The sequence below is a fragment of the Diuraphis noxia genome, unplaced genomic scaffold (genome assembly GCF_037042655.1).
Source record: "Diuraphis noxia isolate RWA-SAM2 unplaced genomic scaffold, SU_Dnox_SAM2 contig0002, whole genome shotgun sequence".
NCBI classification, from domain to species: Eukaryota; Metazoa; Arthropoda; class Insecta; order Hemiptera; family Aphididae; genus Diuraphis; species Diuraphis noxia.
The window spans coordinates 71,265,793-71,290,160 of NW_028301712.1; the positions used below are offsets into that span (position 1 = coordinate 71,265,793).

The 24,368-nt window shown below is 27.6% G+C and overlaps 1 protein-coding gene across 2 annotated transcripts in view; it reads left to right on the plus strand.

Annotated features, from left to right (window-relative positions):
* LOC107161886 (neurotrimin-like) overlaps positions 1 to 24,368 on the plus strand; it is a 100,565-nt gene that overhangs the window by 36,559 nt on the left and 39,638 nt on the right. For both annotated transcript variants that reach the window (XM_089220219.1, XM_089220218.1), the window contains exons 3-5: positions 884 to 1,091; positions 20,636 to 20,794; positions 21,930 to 22,058. In XM_089220219.1, coding sequence (XP_089076345.1) covers positions 884 to 1,091; positions 20,636 to 20,794; positions 21,930 to 22,058 — 496 coding nt within the window. The remainder of the gene's footprint in view (positions 1 to 883; positions 1,092 to 20,635; positions 20,795 to 21,929; positions 22,059 to 24,368) is intronic.

The window sequence follows — 24,368 nt, forward strand, 5'->3', positions numbered from 1 at the left end:
TGGTATACTTGCTAGTCTTGGTAGTATGTTCTAAGAAATTTTGTTTAGAAAAATAATATCTGATAATTATATCCTCGACATTTAATTTGATGTGGGTATTTATTTTCTTAATTTATAAAATATTTTCAATGTTTTCGTATAAAATACAGAAATATTACAAACATCCGAAAATTCAATTTTTTGAACTAAACACTATCCAATTAGAGACCAAGTAGGTAGCTTTTATGTATTAATGACAAAATTATATTATCTTTAATATAATTTTTACAAAATATAAATTTTTTAAGTGTTGATGGAAAAAATACGGATTTATTAATCTTGTAGAATATTACTGTTTAACCAAACCACAAAAGATGATTGGCACAAGTAATCGTGCTTCATCATAATATTATAGTTAGATATAATATTACGCCCTAATGATATGATATTATTATTTTTTTTTGAGCGACGCCTTTAAACTTTTGATTGTATACTTTCTGATGGACAATTATTTATCAGACAAATGTCATAACCTTATTAGATGAATGATATATCCTTTAAGGATAAAGAACAATTTTTTTTTGTATTAAAAGTGTCGCCGAAATGTTTTTGTCAAAAAAAACCTCTGCAATTACTAGCTGTAAAACGTCCACTTTTCAAAATCGGATTTCGATCAGTATCATACTGTCAATGTTACTTTTTCTTTTCTTAAAAGTAAAAAGATGCTGTATCATTCTTTTTTAAATGGCTGTTTACAAACGCTGCACTGAGACGGAAAATAATAATTACTTATGGTCGATGGCTTTGGAAGCGCATAATATACTATGCATAACACAACAACTATTTTAAACGTATCATAAAATATCGCTATAACTTATTTAAATTTAAATATTTTGATTTACAGGTAGCTTGGATGCACTTTGAACAGTCCGCCATATTGACTGTGAATAGCCACGTGATCACTAGAAATCCAAGAATTACCGTGTCTCACGATAAGCATCGTACGTGGTTTTTGCACATAAATAATGTACAGCAAGAAGATCGAGGCCGTTACATGTGTCAAATAAATACGATCACTGCTAAAACTCAAATAGGATATCTCAATGTTGTCGGTAAGTAATCGATAATGTAATAATTAATATTATTTTTATAATTTAATATTTAAAATATTTGAAATTAATATAAAATTGACTATGGCTACGATGTATAATTTTAAATCTTAAGTCTTAATACTGCTAATATTTAGTTACCTGTATTGTACTATGAAGATACTGGAACCAATATTTTTAGTATACTATTGCATTTTCATAAAATAATGTAGGTATGATGCTAATATTAATTATAACACGTATTTGTTACGCGGCCCATTCGCATAATAATAAAATATCAAGGAAAAAGTATTATTTATTAAGCTAGGTATTCAAATATTGGTAATCCTGTATAGTGCCGAATGAGAGCTGAATATTAAGCACTCAAATCCTAATTGATATATGAGTACACAGAAAACGAGTTTATGAGAGAAATAATTTTCCAAAGTTTGAAACATCATGGTCGTATATTATAATTGGATAAATATTGACTTGAGTTTTGTTGATTTGAAGGTCTTAATAACGAAGAAATATTAATATGAATATTAAATTCTTTGAGTACTAATGATATTTCATAAAATCTTCTTGTCTGATTCAAAATATATACTCGGATATACATACTATTGTTATACCTGCATAATATAATATAAATATATTATTTACTATAACATGTATTTTTTTTTAGCTCAAGACATTGTAAATACTCTTTATTTGTTTGTAACTATATGTATACATTATTTATGTAGATAGTAAATTTTGGTTCGATTGATGATGTCTCGATTATAACGTTGTGACTGACCAAATCATCAGATAAAATGCACCTACATAATATAAACATATGATTAGTCATGTTAACAGTTTAAATGACAAATGTAATTGAGACATCATCAATCGAACTGTTGACATGGCTAATCATATGTTTATATTATGTAGGTGCATTTTATCTGATGAATTGGTCAGTCACAAAGTTATATTAGTTGTAACTTATAATAATCCTACTAGCTATGAATTAAGTACCTACTGTGTGATTTATGATCGAGAATTCGAATATACTTTTATCATAATTATTGATTTGTGCTTACGAGTTTCATAATAGATATGGCACTAAAAAACATTAATTAATTAATACGATTAAATAATTGTAGCTTATAGGCTTATAAGAAACCATGGCTAGGTATATTTATTTTAATGTTACAAAAACACCCCTTAAAAATTTAATGTCACAGAAACAATAAAAAAAAATTAACTGTTCAAGATATAAATTATATTTTAATTAGGTTTATTTTTATTTGCGACTTTTACTTCACAATGATTCTATGGTGGTTAAACTGGTAGCTATGTATGAATCTTGGAAAGCATGTTATTTGCTATTAAAATCACGTCGTGGTCAAAATGGTTTGATTTCCAATTCCTTATATCCCTAGGTCAAACTTGACTCACGACAACGACGACCATGACAATATATTATAACAATACATATTTTACAATATAAATTATAATACGTCGTTATACATATGTAATTTATACTAAATGGTGCCTGGTATTCAGCATACGTAACACTTAAGTAGTTATACATTACTGTTGATTTTTTTTTATTCACTGTACACACGAAGACTGCAAATAAAAAATATAAAAAAATGTATACTTCATTTGTAAAATAATATACCAGTTGCATATGAATCATGATGATTATAGTAAAATCAAAAATATTTGGCACCCCTTATTGTCTGTACGATTGTAAGTAAGATTGCAATATCAATATATAATAACATGTAATACCTACGAAGTATTATTATATTATATAGCTATTATACAAATCGCCAACAGTCTGCCAGTGTATAAAACATGTGGTAGGTAAATTAATATTATTATCTATGCCGATTGTCAATGACGATGATGATGATGATAAAATAATAATAATGATTACTATTATTAATAAATAATGTCATCGTTGTTGGACGAAAACCCGGAACAAATGTACGACACCGTCACCGGGCTAGGGTAGTATAATTATGTGGGCTTCGTTCGTGACCGAAAATAAAAACCGTCGGTCACGTTGTCCCATAAATAACCCACCGCTCCTTCACGAGACCCCCTCTAATTGGCGTTGATATATATTGTTTTCGGCGCGGCGTAACGTATAATATTGTATGACGTAATATATATATAAAAGTCCCGTTTAAACTTGTAAATCCCCCGTGCGCCTATTAATTCATAATTCGCTTTCGGCCGCCACTACCGCGGGCGGAGTAGTAGCAGTCGGAACGGCGAAAGGATTGGAGCTGTGCGTGTGGGATGGGGGTGCGAAGATGACTGGCGACCGGTGCTGGTGGCGAAAAAGACTGCTGCTCCGGGAGGGGGGGGGGGTGCGACGGGATTCTATAACTTTGAATTGATTGCTTGTCACCATCCACGTGATATATCATATTTTGCAGCGTTGACAACCGTAGCATAGGTACCACCTGGGAACAGCCACCACCACGTCCTCTACTCGCAATCGTTTCCGGTCCGATCCATTGCTCATTTATATCTCTGTACGCACACGCATGTGGCCAATAAATATATATTATAATGTATATTATGACGTGCTCGTTTTCCACACAAATAAACGCACCGTCGTTGGTCTCTGCAGAGCCTCCAGAAATCGCGTTAGACCGCGAGTTTTTCTTTGAGTGTGCAGTCGTCAAGTGTGGTTACCGATTTATAACCTTACCTAACCGTGGTCGTGATTTGGTATGTAACGCATACAAAGTGTGTGATATTAATATAATATCTTCACAAAAATGACGTTTTTGAACGCGGATGTGCGAATAATAATATGTCACTCAGGCGTCACGACGATTGATTGGCAACTATGCGTCGTTTTTGACATTCATCCCGACCGCTATAATAATAATAATATGATTGGCCATTTATTGGATGTAGGTATAAGGATCCAGGAAGGTAACCACTATATATCGTCAAGCCACGCAATGGCCTCCGAGATTCGATGCGGCGATTTTTTTTCGTGATGTATTGTGCGGTGTACGATCGTTATTGTGGACATTCAAATTGTTATCGACGATCAGACTGATCAGAGCTGTGTGATATCATAATACGTTACAAAAAAAAACTAATAATACAATCAAAATAAATAAATAATACTATGCCGCGATGGTTAAATAGTTATATCCGTTTCTAGAATCAGCGAAATTCGCGCGGCAGTGTAGAGTAGAAGTAGAATACTGAATATTTAATAGGTTCACCGTTCACCGCACGTATATCTCCCAAATGGACATTTATTTTAATTACTAAAATGAAGTTTATATTTATTATAGTAATTTGATTTCCGTACCAGATAGTTAAATGTAATACATAGTACTTTTCAAACCATAATTATTGTATTGAATTGTAGGTAGTAGGTACCTTCTATTATAGTCAAATGCAATATTATATTTGCTTATATATGTAAATGTTATTGAAATATGTTATACCTATGTATATAATAAATATATTTTAAATAAAACCAATTTTACATGCATTATTTAACCGATTAACACATTGAAACCCTTAAAATATTTGAGTTACTATTTCTGGTGTAACTATTAAGCACTACCTAAATTTTTGAGTAACCTAACTTAATTATATAACTATAAATGAATTTTATGTTCAATCTTGTATTAAATTATCAAGATTGTTCTACAATCTTAAATAACATTTTTATAAGAATATTTTAATTCCCCATATTATATAACTTTCATTTAATTAAAATTTTTTAAAAACCATATAGAATTTAGACAGTATAGGAAATGATAATTTAAGTGATATACTGGAATGTCTCATGTTTTTACAAGTAATAATTTTTGAATTACAACAAAAACAATAAAATTCTTATTTATTGCACGTGAATATACAATTTAGTCAAAAATGAAATTTCAGTTGCTTTCAAAAAATATTTTAGGGGTTTATAATTCTTATAAGCAAACTTATATGGAATCTTGTTCCTATTATATTATATTATATTGTAAGTCCTAAAATAATTATAAAATATGAATATTGAAAATTGCACCTATTATTAACTACAGAATAATTTGTACATTTTCACGATTTCTTCTTTGCAAAGGAAAAATATATATTTCCTAGCATATAGACTTTTAATATATACGATTTTATGTCTGAAATGCATTATTTTTAAACTCATTTCATTTTAAAATTATATACCATTCTAAATTCTATAATAGATAGATATTTTAAAGTTCGAATCATAACTAGAAATCTCTAGATAACTGACACCTTTATTAATCTCAATTCTCAATAACGATTCGGGGACAACTAAACTAGATAAAATTATAACGACCTAGGTGTAAATAACTTTACACGAAAAAACAAAAATAAAAATAACACTCAAAACTACTCTTTGTAAAATATTATATTATATTATAGATTATTATCAATTGTACTTATGTTCACTGCCTGCTATGTATAATAATTTTTTTTTACTTTGCTTTCTGTTACGTGAAGCGATATAAAGGGTGTTTGTTATACTTTCAAACTGTATATCATGTATATATTATTTCATCAACATTTTCGAAGTACCTAGTTGGTATAACGGACGTGGTTAAAAAAAAATGTTTTCACCGGAAAACCTTAACGAAGTAAAATGTCCGTCAAATGGGTTAGGTGTGATTATATAACTACTAGACGGCACGGCAGCGCATGTTTGTGTCACAAATCATTGTGGACAAGTGAAATGTATCTCTAATTAAGGAAATCATAGTTAAATTTTAATGATTAATGTTTATTGTCAAACGTCAACTGTGTATTGAAGTATTGCCTACAACGTTTATATTTCAAGCTTGTATTTATTTAATTAAATCATATTAGTTTAATAATAAACAAATAATCGGTAACCCCTTGTTCTGAAAAATGTGAATGTATATTCCACAAAAAAAAAATTGATATTTCATCTATAAGTTGTTATTATTAATTTAATTTTTAAGATTATGACGTGTTATATCTTACCAATATTTTAATGTAATGTGCTTATTAATATCTGAATTATAGTTTAATCATGTATTGAACACAAATAAGTACCTACCTAGTAAAAAATCATCTTATGAATACGAATATAATATGTTAATGTTTTTAAATTTAAAAAAAAGTAATGCTAAAGGGTTATGAATTAAGCTCTTTTCGTATTAAACATTTATATTAATAGCGACAACCAATATTATAATCTAAGATAAAATGTTTCATTAAAAGAACAATAGCTCATTCATTGTTTCGTTTGATTTCTATAACTCATACTATCTAAATTGTTATTAAACTTTATTAATGTTTACAAAATTATTAAATAAAAATAACTGTTTTACTCAATAATGTATTGTAGATTATGAAATTATAATGAATATAACTACTGAGATGTGTGCCAAGGTAATACGTATATAATTCTTGAAAGTAATAAGTTGTACTTTTATAAAATTCTCATTTTTCACTCATATTTTGTTTTATATAATATTTTCTTAGTGACATAGACATTGTCAGATAGTACATCAACTTAAATAGTGAGAACTGAGAACTATTCATTATTCATAATTATACTCATAAAAATAATTTTTATTATTTGTTTTATTTTAATTATTATTTTATACGTTCTTTAGTAAATTATTTTAATTAAGTTTATAATATATATTAAATTTAGTTTAGATTAATATTCACGCCATAATGTTATTAAAATGAATAATGTTTTCAGTTTTGAACAACTAGAAAAACTATTATGATTAACTATGATAATAATATATTTACACAGTCATATTTTTCTAGTATGTATATTATAAAACATCACAGAAAAATTCCAAGACTTATTTTAATCAAAATACCTTATTCTATAGAAGTAATGTTAAGTAATACAACTAATATTAGTATTAGGTATAAATTTTTTTTTATAAAATTAACGTCAAACGGCTTTCTAATAACAGAGTAGTATATATTTAAAAATATTTTACATATAACAGATAAGTATCATTATTTTTACAAAAATAAACATAGGTATTTATTGTACCTAGTAAATAAAATAAATACATCATAAAAAATTATAAATAGTAAATACACTAAATTAATGAAAAATTTGTTTTTTTTTTTGAAACGTGCACCACTAATAATTATTAATAAGTAATAACCAAAATTGGTTGATAGTCAAATGTGGTAGTAGATCTCTGCTTACGTACAGTATATACGAACTATACTACTATACATTGATAATGTGTGTTGCCTTTGCACCATTATTACGCATATAATATTTATTTTTTTTCGTGTTTTTCTTTTAAACCATGAGAGTGACTTGCTGGTAGGTACCTACCTATAGGTATAACTTTATTTTTAAAATATAATTATTAACTACTTTTCCCTATTGGTATATGCGGTGGAGCTTTGTGTAACGAATATTATTGGGAAATATTTTTTAGACCCGCCGTGACATGGAACGGCTTTTAAAAGGAATGCGTGTTATGTGTTGTACGGTGTGTGTGTGTGTGTGTACGCGTATGATGGATACCAAAGGTCCTTTGATGCGATTCATAAATAAATTGGGTATCGTTATCCTGGTATCCGGCGTAAAGGTAAAAATACAAACCGACCAGGTCAGTGTATTATTACATTACGGATATATAAGGGGAGACAAAAGTCACATTTCTCGAGAGACTCTTAGATTTTCCGGCCAGTGTGTCGTGTATAAGTGCACTTGTACGTTTGGCTTCGTGGTCAGTGTAGATAATGGAATACGGTACCTAAGGTGAACGATAGTAACGGAATTCAAAGATATACATATTATAGGTATCTAAAATACGAGTGTATATATATATATTATTACGATCCGAAATGAACACATACGGCTACTACGCATATATTGAGCAAGAATCCAAATCAATTTTATTTTTTGCGCAGCTTTCAAATTTGATTTTATACAAATAACATGACGACGTCGAAAACATTACGACGACGACTGACGAACACATTTTGAGACTATATTTCCGAGTGTATTATTTTTTAACGTAAAATTACAATGAATTGTCTGTATGATAATAATATAATACAAAACAATCTAAAAATGATCTTTTTCGTATAATGTTCCTTAAATAATTTACTATCTATATAATTTTTATTATTTTTCTCATACGTTTAACTTGTATAAATTGTTTATTTTTTTTTTTGTCTCACCTTGTTAACAGTATGCAATTATATGCATAATACGACTCCCTAAATAGTTATATTCGACATAAATTCCAGTTTTATCGCCAAATCTAATTAATACTTGATTTTCTAAATATGTGCAAACTTAATGTATAATGCTTTTAATGTGCAATAATGAATATTACGCTGTAAGACCTATTTTATTAAAAATATAATATTTCTGCATAAAGAAGGTTTCCCCGTGCATTATATAATAAAAATGTAATTATAATATGAATAAAACCTCTGTTATTTTCCGTGGTGGCCAACGTTATTATAAATATATAACCTCACTGGTCTGCGTTTTCATAATGGGTTTCCATCTAATAATAATAATAATAATAATAATATCCAATATCCAATATATAACGATACATCAGTATAGCTATATCACTTATTACTTAATTTTGGATTTTTTTTTTGTAAGGCTTGACAAAATTCTATAACATTAATTAAAATTTTTTTGAGGCTGTAACATAATGTTACTTTAGAATTCAATAACATCATAAAATAAATAAATAACAGATATATTCATCTACTCATCAATATACCTATGTATTATGATACTAAGCATAGTATTACAAAATATTTCTATACAATATTACATTATAATCAATTCAAATAAAAATCTGAATAATAAAATAATTTTTTATTTAGCATTATTACGTGATGTGTAAAAAATGAATTGGCATTATAAACATAGAAATCTGAAAAGTTTTTCGAGTTCGATTAATTCGTCCCTTCGAGATGTGATTCGTAACTTAAAGTTTTATCTGATAAAAAAAAAGTAAGTAATAATAAAAATTAAAAGATGGAAAATAAAAGTTTTAAAAGTTTGTTATTTATTTCATAAAATCTTTGCACGTGTAAAAAAGTACAATTCTAGAAAAATGATTTTTTTGTCTAGATTGATAGAATTTTAATATTCAGGGCATTATGATAAATAAAATAAAATAAAAATTAAATAGTGTTACTATTCTGATAATAATCATTTAATTCATCGTTGTACTTTACAACAATAAAAGTTCACTAAATTGTTATGAATTTCCATTTACTTTTGCTGATTTGTTTACCTAAGTTCTAACCTATATACCACTGGGTATCTTTCCTAATCTCATTACTCATATTATTCTTACTTGTCACCCATCAAACCTACTTATTATACTAAGAAAATGTATAGATTGTAGATTACTTCAAATAAAAAAAAAAAGTTCTAGCCTGGGCATAATAGTTAAATAACAGATTAATAATAACACTGCAGATCTCGCAATAACAGTGGCGTTGTGTCTTATTTCAAATCAGATTGGCCATTATTCTGTTCTAATACAATAAATGGACTAGATAACAATCAGTGGCGCAATTAGTAAAAATTGGGGGGCTTTTTTTGGGGGCTTAATCCCCACACATTTTTTTTTTCATTAAAATAACTATAGGTACGTACTTTTAGGGATGGTATCTGTATTACTTCAATTCCAACTTAGTAATACATATGTATAACATAAGTAATAATGTACATCATACTTTAAAATTAACCATTTATTTATTTATTTAACCTACTTTATATAATTGTATACGTCTCTCGGTTTTTCAAAAATATTTAATATGTTTTCATCATTGATAGGTAAGTCCCTTTCTACATTCAAAATAATTAAATTGATGAACATATCTTGATTCATAGAAGTGCGTAACCATATTTTTATATGTTGCATAGTAGAAAATGATCTCTCACAGGTGGCTGTACTTACGGGAACAGTAACAGCTACTTGAAAAATTTGGAAATACTTTACCAACAAATAATGTCTAATTCTGTTGTATTTTCTTTAAACTAGAGTTCTTACCCAAAATGTTTTTGAAAACAGAATATTCCAGACATCAGTGACTGGTAAAAAAATTCCAAATAAATCCTTAATAAATATTAAACAATAATTTAGTGCTTGAACTTTTAAGTTCATCATTGTATCTATAGATAATTTGAATATACTATACAATAATAACATTCTTTTTCCAATGCTATTATTTTTTGAGGGGACTTTGAGCGATTTTTTTTAGGAGGGTTTAGCCCCCCACCTATTTGTGCCACTTAGAACAATAGTTAGTGAATAAAATAAACTCTTAGGTGGTAATATAATATAAAAATACTATATTTAATAGATAATAATAGTTTTAGAATTTATAAAATAAAATATGAAATCTTAATATTATTCATTTACTAGGTACAAATATTTGGTTAATAGCCATATCATGCGGCCAGTGTGTTTGATGGTTAAGTTTAAAAATGATTTTATGTGAATATTTTTTGATAACATTATTTAATTACATTAAAACAATAATCCTTATTGATATTTATAGCACTGTTCATAAACATATTATTTTAAGTCATTGAGCTTCATATATATCATTAATATAGTCATTTGTTAATAATTGTTGGTAATTTATAAGCGAGTTAATTTGTAAAGAGTAAGTTTGTTGATTTTAAATAACGAATTCGTTTTACATAGTTTAGCTTAAAACATTCAGTAAGCCAAATATTTTTTAACACGCCTGTAAGAGCTCACTTAAAAATAAAATACATTGTTATAGGAAGTTTTTAGAGCAGTTCCTATGCAATAAAGATAAATAATTTATGTGAGTTTTACACGTATAATAAGGAGTTTACAGTAAGGTAAATAAAGAATGTTTACTAAATGGATAATTTGGTTTGCATATATTATAGTTCATTTGTACATCACCAGTCGCGATATTATGCACTTTGAAGTTATTGCAATAAAGAAATGTAGTAATTGTTTCTAAGTAAATATTGTCTCGTTATATTATGGTTTGAGGAATATCGCATTGTACACATTTACATTTCCAAATCCTAATGTTAGTGTACGTAAATACGATTGTTCGTTACACAATATTCTATAGTGTTAAAATGTATATTCTTGCTTTGGGCCGTTGGATAATAATATGTATTTGTTAATTTAACCAATTTCGGTATTAATTACCATGTTTTAAATATTATAACAGTCACATAAACATAATGTATACTTACTTATTTTCTATAAAATAATATTTTATAGGTCCATAAAAACATTAAGTACAGGAACTCGAAAATTAATGTGCGGGTGGCTTTATGTCAGACAATGTTTGACCGCAGCACACATTACTACATTAGTGACTGTGGCCAACCACCGTGTCATACTAGCCCCTTAAATTGTTGTTAATACTGTATGTTATCACATGACATTGTCAATCGGAATGGCAATCAATAATTTATTGTAATATTTATTTTTCGTAAATTTGCTTACGTTTTAATATTTATAATAATAATTAATTAGTAATTAGTAATTACATACTTACCTAGTATGATACTGAATATGGACTAATAAAATGAGGTAGGTATAGAAACTGTCACCAAGAGTTATATTTTTGTCCTTATCGGCTTCTTACATCACCTGACTTTTTTTCGATTTTATTATTTACACGTATAAAACTTAGAAGTATTTTATCTTTATTTTTATAAAATCTGTTTTTCAACATAATATCATTATTTTTATCGTGATTACTGCCTATATTTTAATCATATTTTCTAATCTTATCATTATGTTTTTTTTTTTTTAAAACTATTGACGTGCTTATTAAAAGCGTAGTATTGAATACAAATGACACAATTAATATGCGTGACAAATTGCATATAGAATTTTAATGATTAGTATTTCACCGTTATTTTGATTATTTCGAATGATCTTCAGATGTTGGTATACCTTATGATGGTACCTTATGATGGAGTACTGCTCCATCTCATCCACTTCCTGTTTAATGTAGGACTTATAGATATACTCCATGATTTCTTACGCATCGGTTGGTCGGATGAATATTGAACAGAATTCTTTACAAACAGGGAAGTACATCGGATACGAACAACATTTCAATAAGTCTCGTCGTTCCGAATGGACCCTTCAGACTACAGATACTGACTGTTCGTTATCGTCTACACATTCATAATACTATGTACAACAAATAAAAATAAAGGACACTCAAACTGGAAAATGCGTCATTATCATTCAAAAGTTGAGTTTGGGGTGGGTACACTTGTCATGCTTCGATGATGTATCTATGACCATGCATGTTCACTCGGTTATTATATTATTTATGCCCAGAAGAAAACTTCAGATTGTAACCTTTGTTTTTTTTAAATGAAAACAAAATTGCTTGTATCATATCTTATTGATGAATATTATACGCACTTGAATTATACATAAAAAAATCAATGATGAATATTTATAACAAGTATAAAATACAATTTTCAACAAAAATATCAACCGACTTTCAATAATTATTAGATTCTGAACGAAGTGATGAATGTATTGATTTTACAATGATGTGTGTGTTTTTTTTTTGTGTCTGTGTACAGCATAACTAGTCGAAATAATGCTTCGATTTCAAACTTTGGGGGTGGTTTCCGATGTAAAATTGAAGATCCTTGGTGCATTATAGAGGTCAAAAGTAAACATTTTCCAACAGTTTTCAAAAAAATCGAGAAATATAAAAAAAAAATTACAGAAATACGGAAATTTTTACGCAAAACCAGTTTTCTACCAAATCGATATTTTTATATGGTTGTAATTCAAAAAGTAATCACTGTAAATACTTGAAATTTTCACCAAATGTTAAAGTTAGTGATATCTATATATAGTTTAATTTTCAAAAATTTTTGACTTTTTTTGAGTTATTTATAGACCACTGAAATTTTTGATTTTTTTTAGAATTTTTTTTTTTGAAGTATCGATTACGATAATTTTTACGAAATAGCGTAACGATAACGATTTATCTTCAAACGATTTTAAACATTTGTTATTATTCAAGTCATAGATACTTGATAAATGTTACCAGTCATTTAGATTGGCATTTTCTTTACATGATTTAATTTTCAAAATATTTTGACTTTTTTTGAAGTATTTATTTTGACAACATACGTAAAAATCACAAAAATTCGTAAATTATTTTATCCTAGAAATTCATAAAAAATATTCCTTTTATACCTAAGATTTGAAAATTTAATACAAGGCTCCTAAAATATTTTTACAATAGCATTTGAAAAATAAAAGAAATATATAGTCACAAATTTTATTTATAAGCATTTACAGTTCAAATTTTGACTAAATACATAAAAATTATGGCAATGTTCAAATTATCTTAGATCGAAATTCATAAAAGTTTTTCTTTTTAATTCTAAGATTTGAGAATTGAATACAAGGCTCATAATATAGTTTTGCAATAGCAGTTAAAAAATAAAAGAAATGTATAGCCACATTTTTTTTTTTACATGCATTCAAATTTTAATTTTGACAACATACGTAAAAATCACGAAAATTCGCAAATTATTATAAGCTAGAAATTCATAAAAAATTGTCCTTTTATACCTAAGATTTGAAAATTTAATACAAGGCTCCTAAAAACATATTTTTACAATAGCAGTTGAAAAATACAAGAAATGTATAGTCACATTTTTTTTTTTTTTACAATCATTTAAATTTTAATTTTGACAACACACGTAAAAATCACGAAAATTCGCAAATTATTATAAGCTAGAAATTCATAAAAAATTTTCTTTTTAAATCTAAGATTTGGAAATTTAATACAAGATTCCTTACAAATTTGTCAATCTTTATCACAAAAAAAATGTCCACCGGAAATTCAAATTAAATTTTTATTAGCATTTGAATTTCAAATATTGACAAAAATTCGTCAAAACCATGAATATTTGCAAATTATTTTGTAGTTCAAAATTCATAATATTGTTTGTATTTATATCTAAAGTTATAAAATTTAACACCAAGTTTTCCATAAGTCTTGCATCAAATAGCTATAGAGAAAATTTGAAGCGTCATTATAGGAAAAATGTTTTGAGCGTTTGAGTTTTAAATTTGTATGAAATCGCATAATGATAACGATTTATCCTCAAACCAGGTATTTGTATATCTATGATAATATAAGGTATTATGAATTATGATAACTACATGATAACTACACTAATTGATTAACCACATGCCTTATGCAAAATGCGTCTTAATTGAAAAATAAAATATTTGTTTCAAAATAGAATACATGACAATATTTAAATATAATAATATATCCTAGACTGACAAATCATCTTCGTTCAGAATTGTTTTTCGTATACAATGATACCTATCATTGCATTCAAATCTAACCTACCCTAGTCAGAGGTCCACCTCACCACCTAATGTACAGCAGAGCGATACCCACTTTCCTGCTATTTTTTTCATTTTCATTTTATAAAATAACAAGAAACATTTTAATATCGGTTTTCAATCACGGGTATTTTATCATACATTTAGCATATATGATATTTATTTTTAGTTTGGAGATATAGTATCAAATGAGGACTAATGGTATACTTTTGTAGACAGTTGACTTAATTTTATTAATATCATAAAATCGAATACAACTTACAACGAATCTAAAAAACAATTAAATTTATGATACCGTCCATTTTATAGGAATGTTACTTTGAATTATTTCATAATTATAGTTTTGAAATTTTGATTAAATAAGTACTATTAAGTATTAAATCTATAGTCAGTGATACCAAACTATTTTTTTAAGTAAGACAAGTAAAAAAAAGACAGTTCCTTTGCACTCTTTTGTAATTCAATTATTTTATTATTTTTTTATTTATTATTAATTAACTAGTATTTACGATAAAGTAGACAGTAATTTTATAACATTATTATTCGTAAATATATATAGGTATATATATAATTTAATTTTTTTCACTATTAAAATAGGTGTGGAAAAAACCTCTCTTTGATCATAGAAATCTTATAACTATTATTATTTATTCGTCTCCATTCTTTGTAGTATTTATAATTAGTAATTAGTATACGTAACTATATTTATCAAAAGATTATCTACCTTCGTCCTACTTAATATTTATGAAAAACTAGCGTTATACATACAACATATTATATTATGCTTATTTTAATTTGTCTTCTTAAATAGGTAAAGTTTAATCTTGTAAAAATTAAAAATAAGAAGAAAGTAATAATATAAAAGTCTGAAAATATATAATTTGATAAAAGTTTTAAATGTCATTGTGTAGTTATGCTAAGAGATACATTTCATATATGTTTATGTAATCCTTGGAATTTTCAAAAGACCACTGTCGTCAAAAGAAAAGGCCAAGGTAAAAGTAATATGATTTTTGATCATTACTACGCAGTTCATCTGTGTCAGAGACTATTATAGTGCTTTTCTCCTCCCCCTCTTTTACCTTTGCTGTCACGCACTCTTTCTCTCCCTCTATATATATATATCGCAAAGCTCTCCAGCAGATTTTGGTCGTGGGAAAACACATATAAATACAGCGATAGATATCAAAACACGGCAATATTGTGAAACGATTTTTGGTCTTTTTTCATTTTATTTCATACACATTTGTAGAGGAAAAGAGCAGCGTATAGGTCGGCGGTCGACGTGTAAAAGTCCAGAGGCCAGTAATAAAGAACGATAAAGGGGGAATAAAAAATAGATTAGTAAGTGAGGCACGTTTTGCATTAAGGCTGGCAGTGCACCCCGTGTAGCAGGGGTTACCGGGGTGGTATATACGTACACGCACGTGGAGAGAGGTAACCGCCGTCATCCCGTCGCCATCACCGCCGCAGGCCCCTAAGCTACTTCTCGCCATCTGGCATATGTGTGTATAGATATTAGTGTACGTGTGTGTGTGTGTGTATACGTCTTATCGGAATGCCGCGCACACGTCTCTCTATACGGTTTCTGACCTTAGGAAAGGGGAAAAAAAGAAAGAGAATATATATATATATATGTAATATATATTACACATCGCTAATCTTTATTGCTAACAGTGCTTACACTGTCGATATGTAATATTAATTATTTTCCTAACGACACATTTTGTCTCAATATCACCTCTCCGGTATATATACATGTATACATGTATTATTTACGAGTACCACCTGTCCGTGTACTGCTGCATTGCAGCGTAATATCATCACGCTCTCTTATTATTGTATAGAAAACTAACATAACCATGTCTCACTCGTAGTTAGCGTCTGTATTTAGTATATATTTATATATTTATGCACATAATATTATATATTATAAACACGTTATAGTGACGAAGATATTTACTCTAAAAGCGCCAAAAACAATAACACACTCGTGACAACATTTTAAAAGTCGCATAATATTATAATAAAATTAAAAACTAGTAAGTTATTGCGTAAAAAACTTGTGTATTTATAATTGTCATGATAATAAATAGGATATTTTTTATATTGGCAGTAGCCCTGTGTGCATTAATATGATTTTGATATCCCAGCGATTGTATTTATAAGTCTCAAATGTGACATCACATAACTACTACTATGTGATTTCCAATAGATGTTATGAAAAAAAGTGTTTAAATGTATGTTCTCTAAGATTTCACAAAGTGATTTCTATGCGATTTAAATTTGTAATAATAAATAGAAATAAGTATTCGATTACTATGTGAGTTTTTGTATGCGATTTCGTATAGATTTATCAATTAGCAATAATGCAATAGCCAAATGCGATAACACATAGACATCTCAATCTCGTCATTGTGTTAAATTATAGCATTATGTATCAAGATCCCATTTCATCTTGTTTAGTTAAATCATTTTATATTGACAATAATAATGATAATTTTTCTAAATCAATTGGCTTAGACTGTTTAAAAAGTAAATGTTTGTATATACCAACAGGTAGCAAATCTATTGCTATTACTTTACTTCATGAAGTATAATTTGTTTTTTTAATGCTAATAATTAATCATTTTTTTACCTTTAATAGTTAAGAATGTTAAGATAGTTGATAGTTAAGTTAAACTATTAATAAAGAATTTAATTTTTTCAAAAATTGAAATGAATACCAATTTGTTTTATTTATTGCTTGTATAGTCGTGTTTAAATCTACCTACATAATTTAATTTTAATAACCAAATAAAGAAATAAAGTAAAACTTTATATGACTGCATAACAAACTAACAAACAAAGTTGTTTGGTTAAGTAATAATTATTACTATTATTAAAGCAAGGAATTTCATGCACTAAAAATCATCAAATATGCATTTTTAGGTGGCCAAATAAAAATAAAAAATGATAACTCTTAATGTACAATACATTTTAAATATAATATAAATATGATCGTTGCTATACATTTTTTTGAACCGGTGACTTGCCACTTATATTACCAATTGGTAGCCTAAGCATTTTTATTATAATGATAAATACACACATTTTTTTTATGTAATAATTTTGTTTTTAATTTCATTATAAATTATGTGACTTTTTAAGTGTTATTACAAGTGTTTTTTTTTCACCAGCGCGTCGACAAAAAATTATTCCTCACATAATAACGCGTATCTATGTAGTGTGTGTGTGTGTGTTTATATATTAAATACTGACGCACTAATGACATAAGTGAGACTTTATTTGGAGTTTGGAGTAAATCAAATTAAAACATCGCTAATTTTTCGAATTAAATAATTTTTATGATACATTTCACAATAATTTTTTCATAAAGGACACAAGATGTGTGCGTTCATTAAATTGCTCCAAACGCGTTAACCAAAAAAAAAAAGGAAACCTTTTTAATTGAATAGCTAAAAGGCGTATTATGTATCATGTGTGACTTTGTTATTATCACATGTACACAGTTTTCCGCATAGTGGTAAACACTAATTCTGTATACGTTTTATTAAATTTGTACTAACTTCAAGATGTATATATACCCTCCGTAATATAGCATACCATTTTAGTAGTTATAGTAACAGTGAATATTATACATAATATACGATTAAGCATTATGTTCGTTTACATGTATTGTATAATATATACTTTATATGTGTAATATGTAATGTATATATGTATATATGTTTGTACGTAAGGGGTTTGTAGACTTGAAAACTACTAAACCAATTGGCACTTAATTGTGTACATTTAATCGTTGATACTTGGAGAGTATTAATAGCTTCGTATTCAAATATCTATAGGCTATAAGTAGGGTTGGCGTAATACTAAAAAAAATATATCACGATACATGCAGTGTATATCTAGATATATTGTAAATATAGAAAAGATACAAGATAGATGATATATTAGTGGTACTCCATATTTTATATTTTCAATTTATTGACATTTATTAACTATATTAACTATACCTAATGTTTCTAAAGTCTAAATCAATACTTATGGACTCACAATCATTAAATAATAAAATAAGTCAATGTACATTAAAAATGTATAGTTAAATACATCACGATTTATAAATTACATCATTCAAATCATTAACTTATAGCTCTTCATGAGTTATGGTTTTACTTTTGATTTTATGTGTAAATACATAATGATGGATTCATATTTTATGAGAACGAAATTCCAACGGTTCTTAATGATTTAAGTTTATGTTTTCAAATTATCTTACAAGTTATAACAATGTCGCATTTATTTTAAGTTTTGAGTGTCATCAAAATCGAAATCAATATTGCTTTTCATTACAAATGATTACAACAATAGCATATCATTGCATATTTTTTGGAAAAATACGAGTAAGATATACATATAATATTACTATAGAATGTATCATAATGTATAATACTTGATCCTTTATAAAATTATGTACCATGACACAATAGATGCAAGATAGAGTGTTTTTGATGTATGCCATTTATACAATATGTATCTTTGATAATCCCAAACCCTGGCTAAAGGTTTCCATTGTGATAGCTACCACACGAATTTCGTTTTACTAATAATTATATATTTATTTCATCATAGAACAGGCGGATCGTCTATCTCGGTGGAATTTCAACTGGGTATTATGCAATACTCACGCCGGTTTCCCCGTGAACTGAGATATACTAAACTAGCTATAAAATAGTAAAAGCTATAAATACAGATGTGATATTTTAATAGCATCTTATTTTATAAATGTTCATTTTTTTTTTACACTGTAATGTTGAAGTGATATTAAACAGCTAGTATTAATTTAAGTACACATTTTAGTTCATATAATTTTAAACACGCTATCAGTAGGTATACCAATATTACCTACCATTATTATTGTATATATTATAATATTTTATGTATCGTTCATAAAAATGTTTTTGGATTTGTTTGTAATTGTACATATATTATCGTAATTAAAAATAAATGAAATATACTGACTCTATAAACGTATTTTTTCAATCTACAAAGCCATAATTGATTTACAATATCATATTATTATGTACACAATAATGTCAATCAAAGTATTTGAACTTTTTTTGTTGTACAGCAAATTAAATATTCATAAATCAGGGTTAACCTAAGAACATAATATTAATATATTATACCGAACAATATAATTTGTATTTAATGTATGTCAATGAAATGTGCGTTATATAATTAGTTTTTAAATTATTTGGCATTTGTATGTTATATATCATACGATATATAAATATAGATATTATGTATATGGATTATGTATATTGTATATGTACATATATTATGTGTAACATATCGAGAAGAACCAGTAGTTCAAGTGGCTAGGGAATATTTGGTGGGTTGGCATGCCTCCACTTTTATGATACAAATTTTTCATCACTCTACTTATTTTTTCAAAAATAATCTATCGCAATTATCTACAAATATTATCGATGTCCATCGCTGTCCACTTATTTTGAGTCACTCTGATAAACCTTAGTGTTATGTAATATTGTTATGATGATTTAAAGTTATTACTTTTTAATTTAACTAAAATATTTTGAACACAATATTATAATGTCATGATAATTTCTATTATAATATAATATAATATATTAATATCTATAAATCTCTATTTTTTATAATGTTCCTGAATATGATGTTTACAGTTGTTTATTTTTGCATTTATTAGAGTTAAATCAATAATTAACTCACTCAAGCCCGAACTGATGTAAATAATTGTAATTTAATTTAACTTATTGTTTGTTATTTTATCTATTCTAGGTATACAATTTCTTAAATCTCTTGTTTTTATTGTAAATTATTATTTTACAAATTGTACAATGTTCTAGTTAAAAAAAAAAAAATCAATTATTCTAATTATTAATGTGAAATAAAGTAAAAAATATTCCCTATCATCTCCCTTCGTGCATGCGCCCATGTACCAATCAGCTTTCAGGGCTGTCAATAATGTTAATTGGGTAATTAGTATTGCTTATAGTGGCATTAGGTACTGTGATGGTATTTTTTTAGAAAAAAAGAAAATTAATTCATAAAATTATTATTACATGTATGCGGTTATTTATAATATTGTAATAATACTGTGTTATTATTTTTTTTTATCAACAGTACCACCATCGATTTCTGACTCCTTGAGTAGTTCAGATGCAATAGTTCGAGAAGGAGCAAATGTATCGTTGACGTGTCATGTGGATGGTTACCCGAAACCAGATATCAAATGGAAACGGGATGACGGAGCACAAATCAACATCAACAAGACCTTAAACGGTACGGATTTTTATAACTGGCGATGTACAGATATAAATATAATATAAATACCCATTATCTTAGAATTCAGAAATATTGAATTTGTATTCCCTCACATAATATATGAATATATCTATTATTACGTTTACCTGTACAACATAATATAATACAATGTTTGTACAAAACCACAGAATATCTGTACTTAAACGTGTTATTATTATATGTACCCGACAATGGATCTACTGATCACAGGGAGGATTATAGTCCCATCGGCGGTGGTCAAAAGTTTTCGGCGCACGTCTTCTTCCTCGCTCCTCGCTCCCTCCCCCCGCATATCGACACCCGCAAGCTCACAATACCTACGGAAACAAATGGAAATATTAAACGTTAACAACAATAATTATCGCTCTCCTGCAGTTTGTATTATATATATATATATCTACACGTATACTAATAATAATAATGTTTTTGCGGGGAGGGCTGCCGATCGGGGCACTACAAGGTGGAATTTGCAGTCTTATTCGTTTCCCGGGCCCCATTTAATTGGAACAACAATAATAACACGCGGATGAATCCGGGGGGGGGGGAGGGATGGTAGGACATTTTAATAGCGACAATCCTTATTGGTAGCAATGAATCATTGACAGTGTATATATACAGTACAGTTGGTCCTGCGTTGTACACAAAGGAATCCGAAAACTTTTCAAACACGCGAGGGCCGGCAAAAGTTCGCCTCACGCGTAAGCCCACCGCCACCAACACTATACCACTGATGTACCACCTATTATACCTATATCCATCCAAAGGCGTATTTATATACAACTTATAATACTCTCGCGCGTGTATAAGATTTGTTGTGACAACATTATCTATATATAATATAATATATATATATATATATAATATAAATATTATACACAGTTTATCTCCAAACCTGCACTCCTCTCTATACCCGCCAAATTCGCCCACGTTTTGCTAACTGCCTCGTCCGCGAAATAAGTTTTCGGTAGGTACGATAATTATTGTTATTGCTTATTTATTACACCACGTCCTGCTCGGATCCGTTTTTATGTTTGGTTATCGGTTGCTCGTCGTATATATTATGCATATATTATTTATGAAATTAATTTTACAATTTTACGTATTATTATTTAAGTGAGCGAATGGGAACAACCCACTTTGGAATTGCATCGGATCAGTCGGCTAGACATGGGCGCCTACCTGTGCATCGCTACAAATTCTGTGCCCCCGTCGGTTAGCAAACGGATAAAAGTCAGCGTGGATTGTGAGTAATATATTATAATATAATAAGAATAACTAATATATGTAAGTACTATTAATAATATATAATTATTATAATATTCGTGTGCAAACGCTATTGATCCATGTATTTTTATTTTTGTCGCCTTTAAAAAAAATTCTGTAACCAGGAAAGACACATTTTCAATATAATATATACAATATACTGACTACTATACAATATACAGAAAACGTGCCTACTTGTTTATAGTATTCGTGGAAGTCATAATATATTCTTTTTATTATTCTTTATCAACATCGGCAGCAATGGCCATTGATTAATTTTAGATTCTGAATGAAGTGATGAATGTATTGATTTTACAATGATGTGTGTATTTTTTTATTTTTTTTTTTTTGTGTCTGTGTACAGCATAACCAGTCGAAATAATGCTTCGATTTCAAACTTTGGGGGTGGTTTCCGATGTAAAAGTGAAGATCCTTGGTGCATTATAGAGGTCAAAAGTAAACATTTTCCAACAGTTTTCAAAAAAATCGAGAAAAACAAAAAAAAAATGACAGAAAAACGGGAATTTTTACGCAAAACCAGTTTTCGACCAAATCGATATTTTTATATGGTTGTAATTCAAAAACTAATCACTGTAAATATTTGAAATTTTCACCAAATGTTAAAGTAAGTGATATCTATATACAGTTTAATTTTCAAAAATTTTCGACTTTTTTTGAGTTATTTATAGACCACTGAAATTTTCGATTTTTTTTAAGTGTCGGTAAAAAAATGTTAGACGACCAAAAAAACATGAAAATTTAATACAAGGTTCCTTATGAGTTTTTCTTATTGTAGCTAAAAAAAAAATAAAAATCGTAAGTCACAATTTTTTTTAATAAGCGTTTATAGTTCAAAATTTTACGAAATCTGTCGAAAACGCGAAAATTTGCAAGTAATTTTGAAGTTGAAAAATCATAAAATTTTTTGCGTCTATAACTAAGGATTAAAAATACAACACTAAGTTTTCCATAAGTTTTACTTCAAGTAGCTATAGAGAAAACACGAAGCGTCATTATAGGAAAAATTTGAGGTGCGTTTGAATTTTAAATTTTTACGAAATAGCGTTACGATAACGATTTATCCTGAAACGATTTTAAATAATTGTTATTATTCAAAAAGTATAAGTCGTAGATACGTGGAAATTTTATCAGTTATTTAGATTGGCATTTTCTTTACATAATTTAATTTTAAAAATATTTTGACTTTTTTTGAGATATTTATAGACAACTGAAATTTTCAATTTTTCTGAAAATTTTTTTTGAAGGGTTGATAAAATTTTTTTGGCCCTATCAAAATATTTGAAAATTGAATACAAAGTTCCTCATAAGTTATTCTTATAGTAATTAAAAAATTATTAAAATACATAGGCACAATTTTTTTTTATTAGCATTTGAATTTCAAATATTGACTTAATACGTAAAAATTACGGCAATGTTCAAATTATCTTAGTCAGAAATTCATAAAAATTATTCTTTTTAGATCTAAGATTTGAAAATTTAATACAAGGCTCCTAACATATTTTTACGATAGCAGTTGAAAAATATAAGAATTATATATGAATAATTTTTTTTTAAAAGCATTCAAAGTCTGAATTTTGACAAAATACATAAAAATCATGAAAATTCGAAAAAAATTTTAAACTAGAAATTCATAAAGTATTTTCCTTTTATATCTAAGATTTGAAAATTTAATACAAGGCTCCTAACATATTTTTACAATATCAGTTGAAAAATAAAACAAATATATAGTCACAAATTTTTTTTATAAGATTTTACAGTTCAAAATTTGATTAAATACATAACAATTACGGTAATGCTCAAATTATCTTAGATAGAAATTCATAAAAGTTTTTCTTTTTAATTCTAAGATTTGAGAATTTAATACAAGGCTCATAATATATTTTTACAATAGCAGTTGAAAAATAAAAGAAATATATAGGCACAATTTTTTTTACATGCATTCAAATTTTAATTTTGACAACATACGTAAAAATCACGAAAATTCGCAAATTATTTTAAGCTAGAAATTTATACAAAATTTTCTTTTTAAATCGAAGATTTGAAAATTTTTAACAATTTATAATATATCCTAGACTGACAAATCATCTCAGTTCAGAATCGTTTTTCGTATACAATGATACCTATCATTGCATTCAAATCTAACCTACCCTAGTCAGAGGTCAGCCCCACCACCTAATTGTACAGCAGAGCGATATCCACTTACCTGCTTTTTTTTTATATTTGGTAGTATTATGGTATTATTTGCGTCGGGTCTGAGTACTGTGTCTAA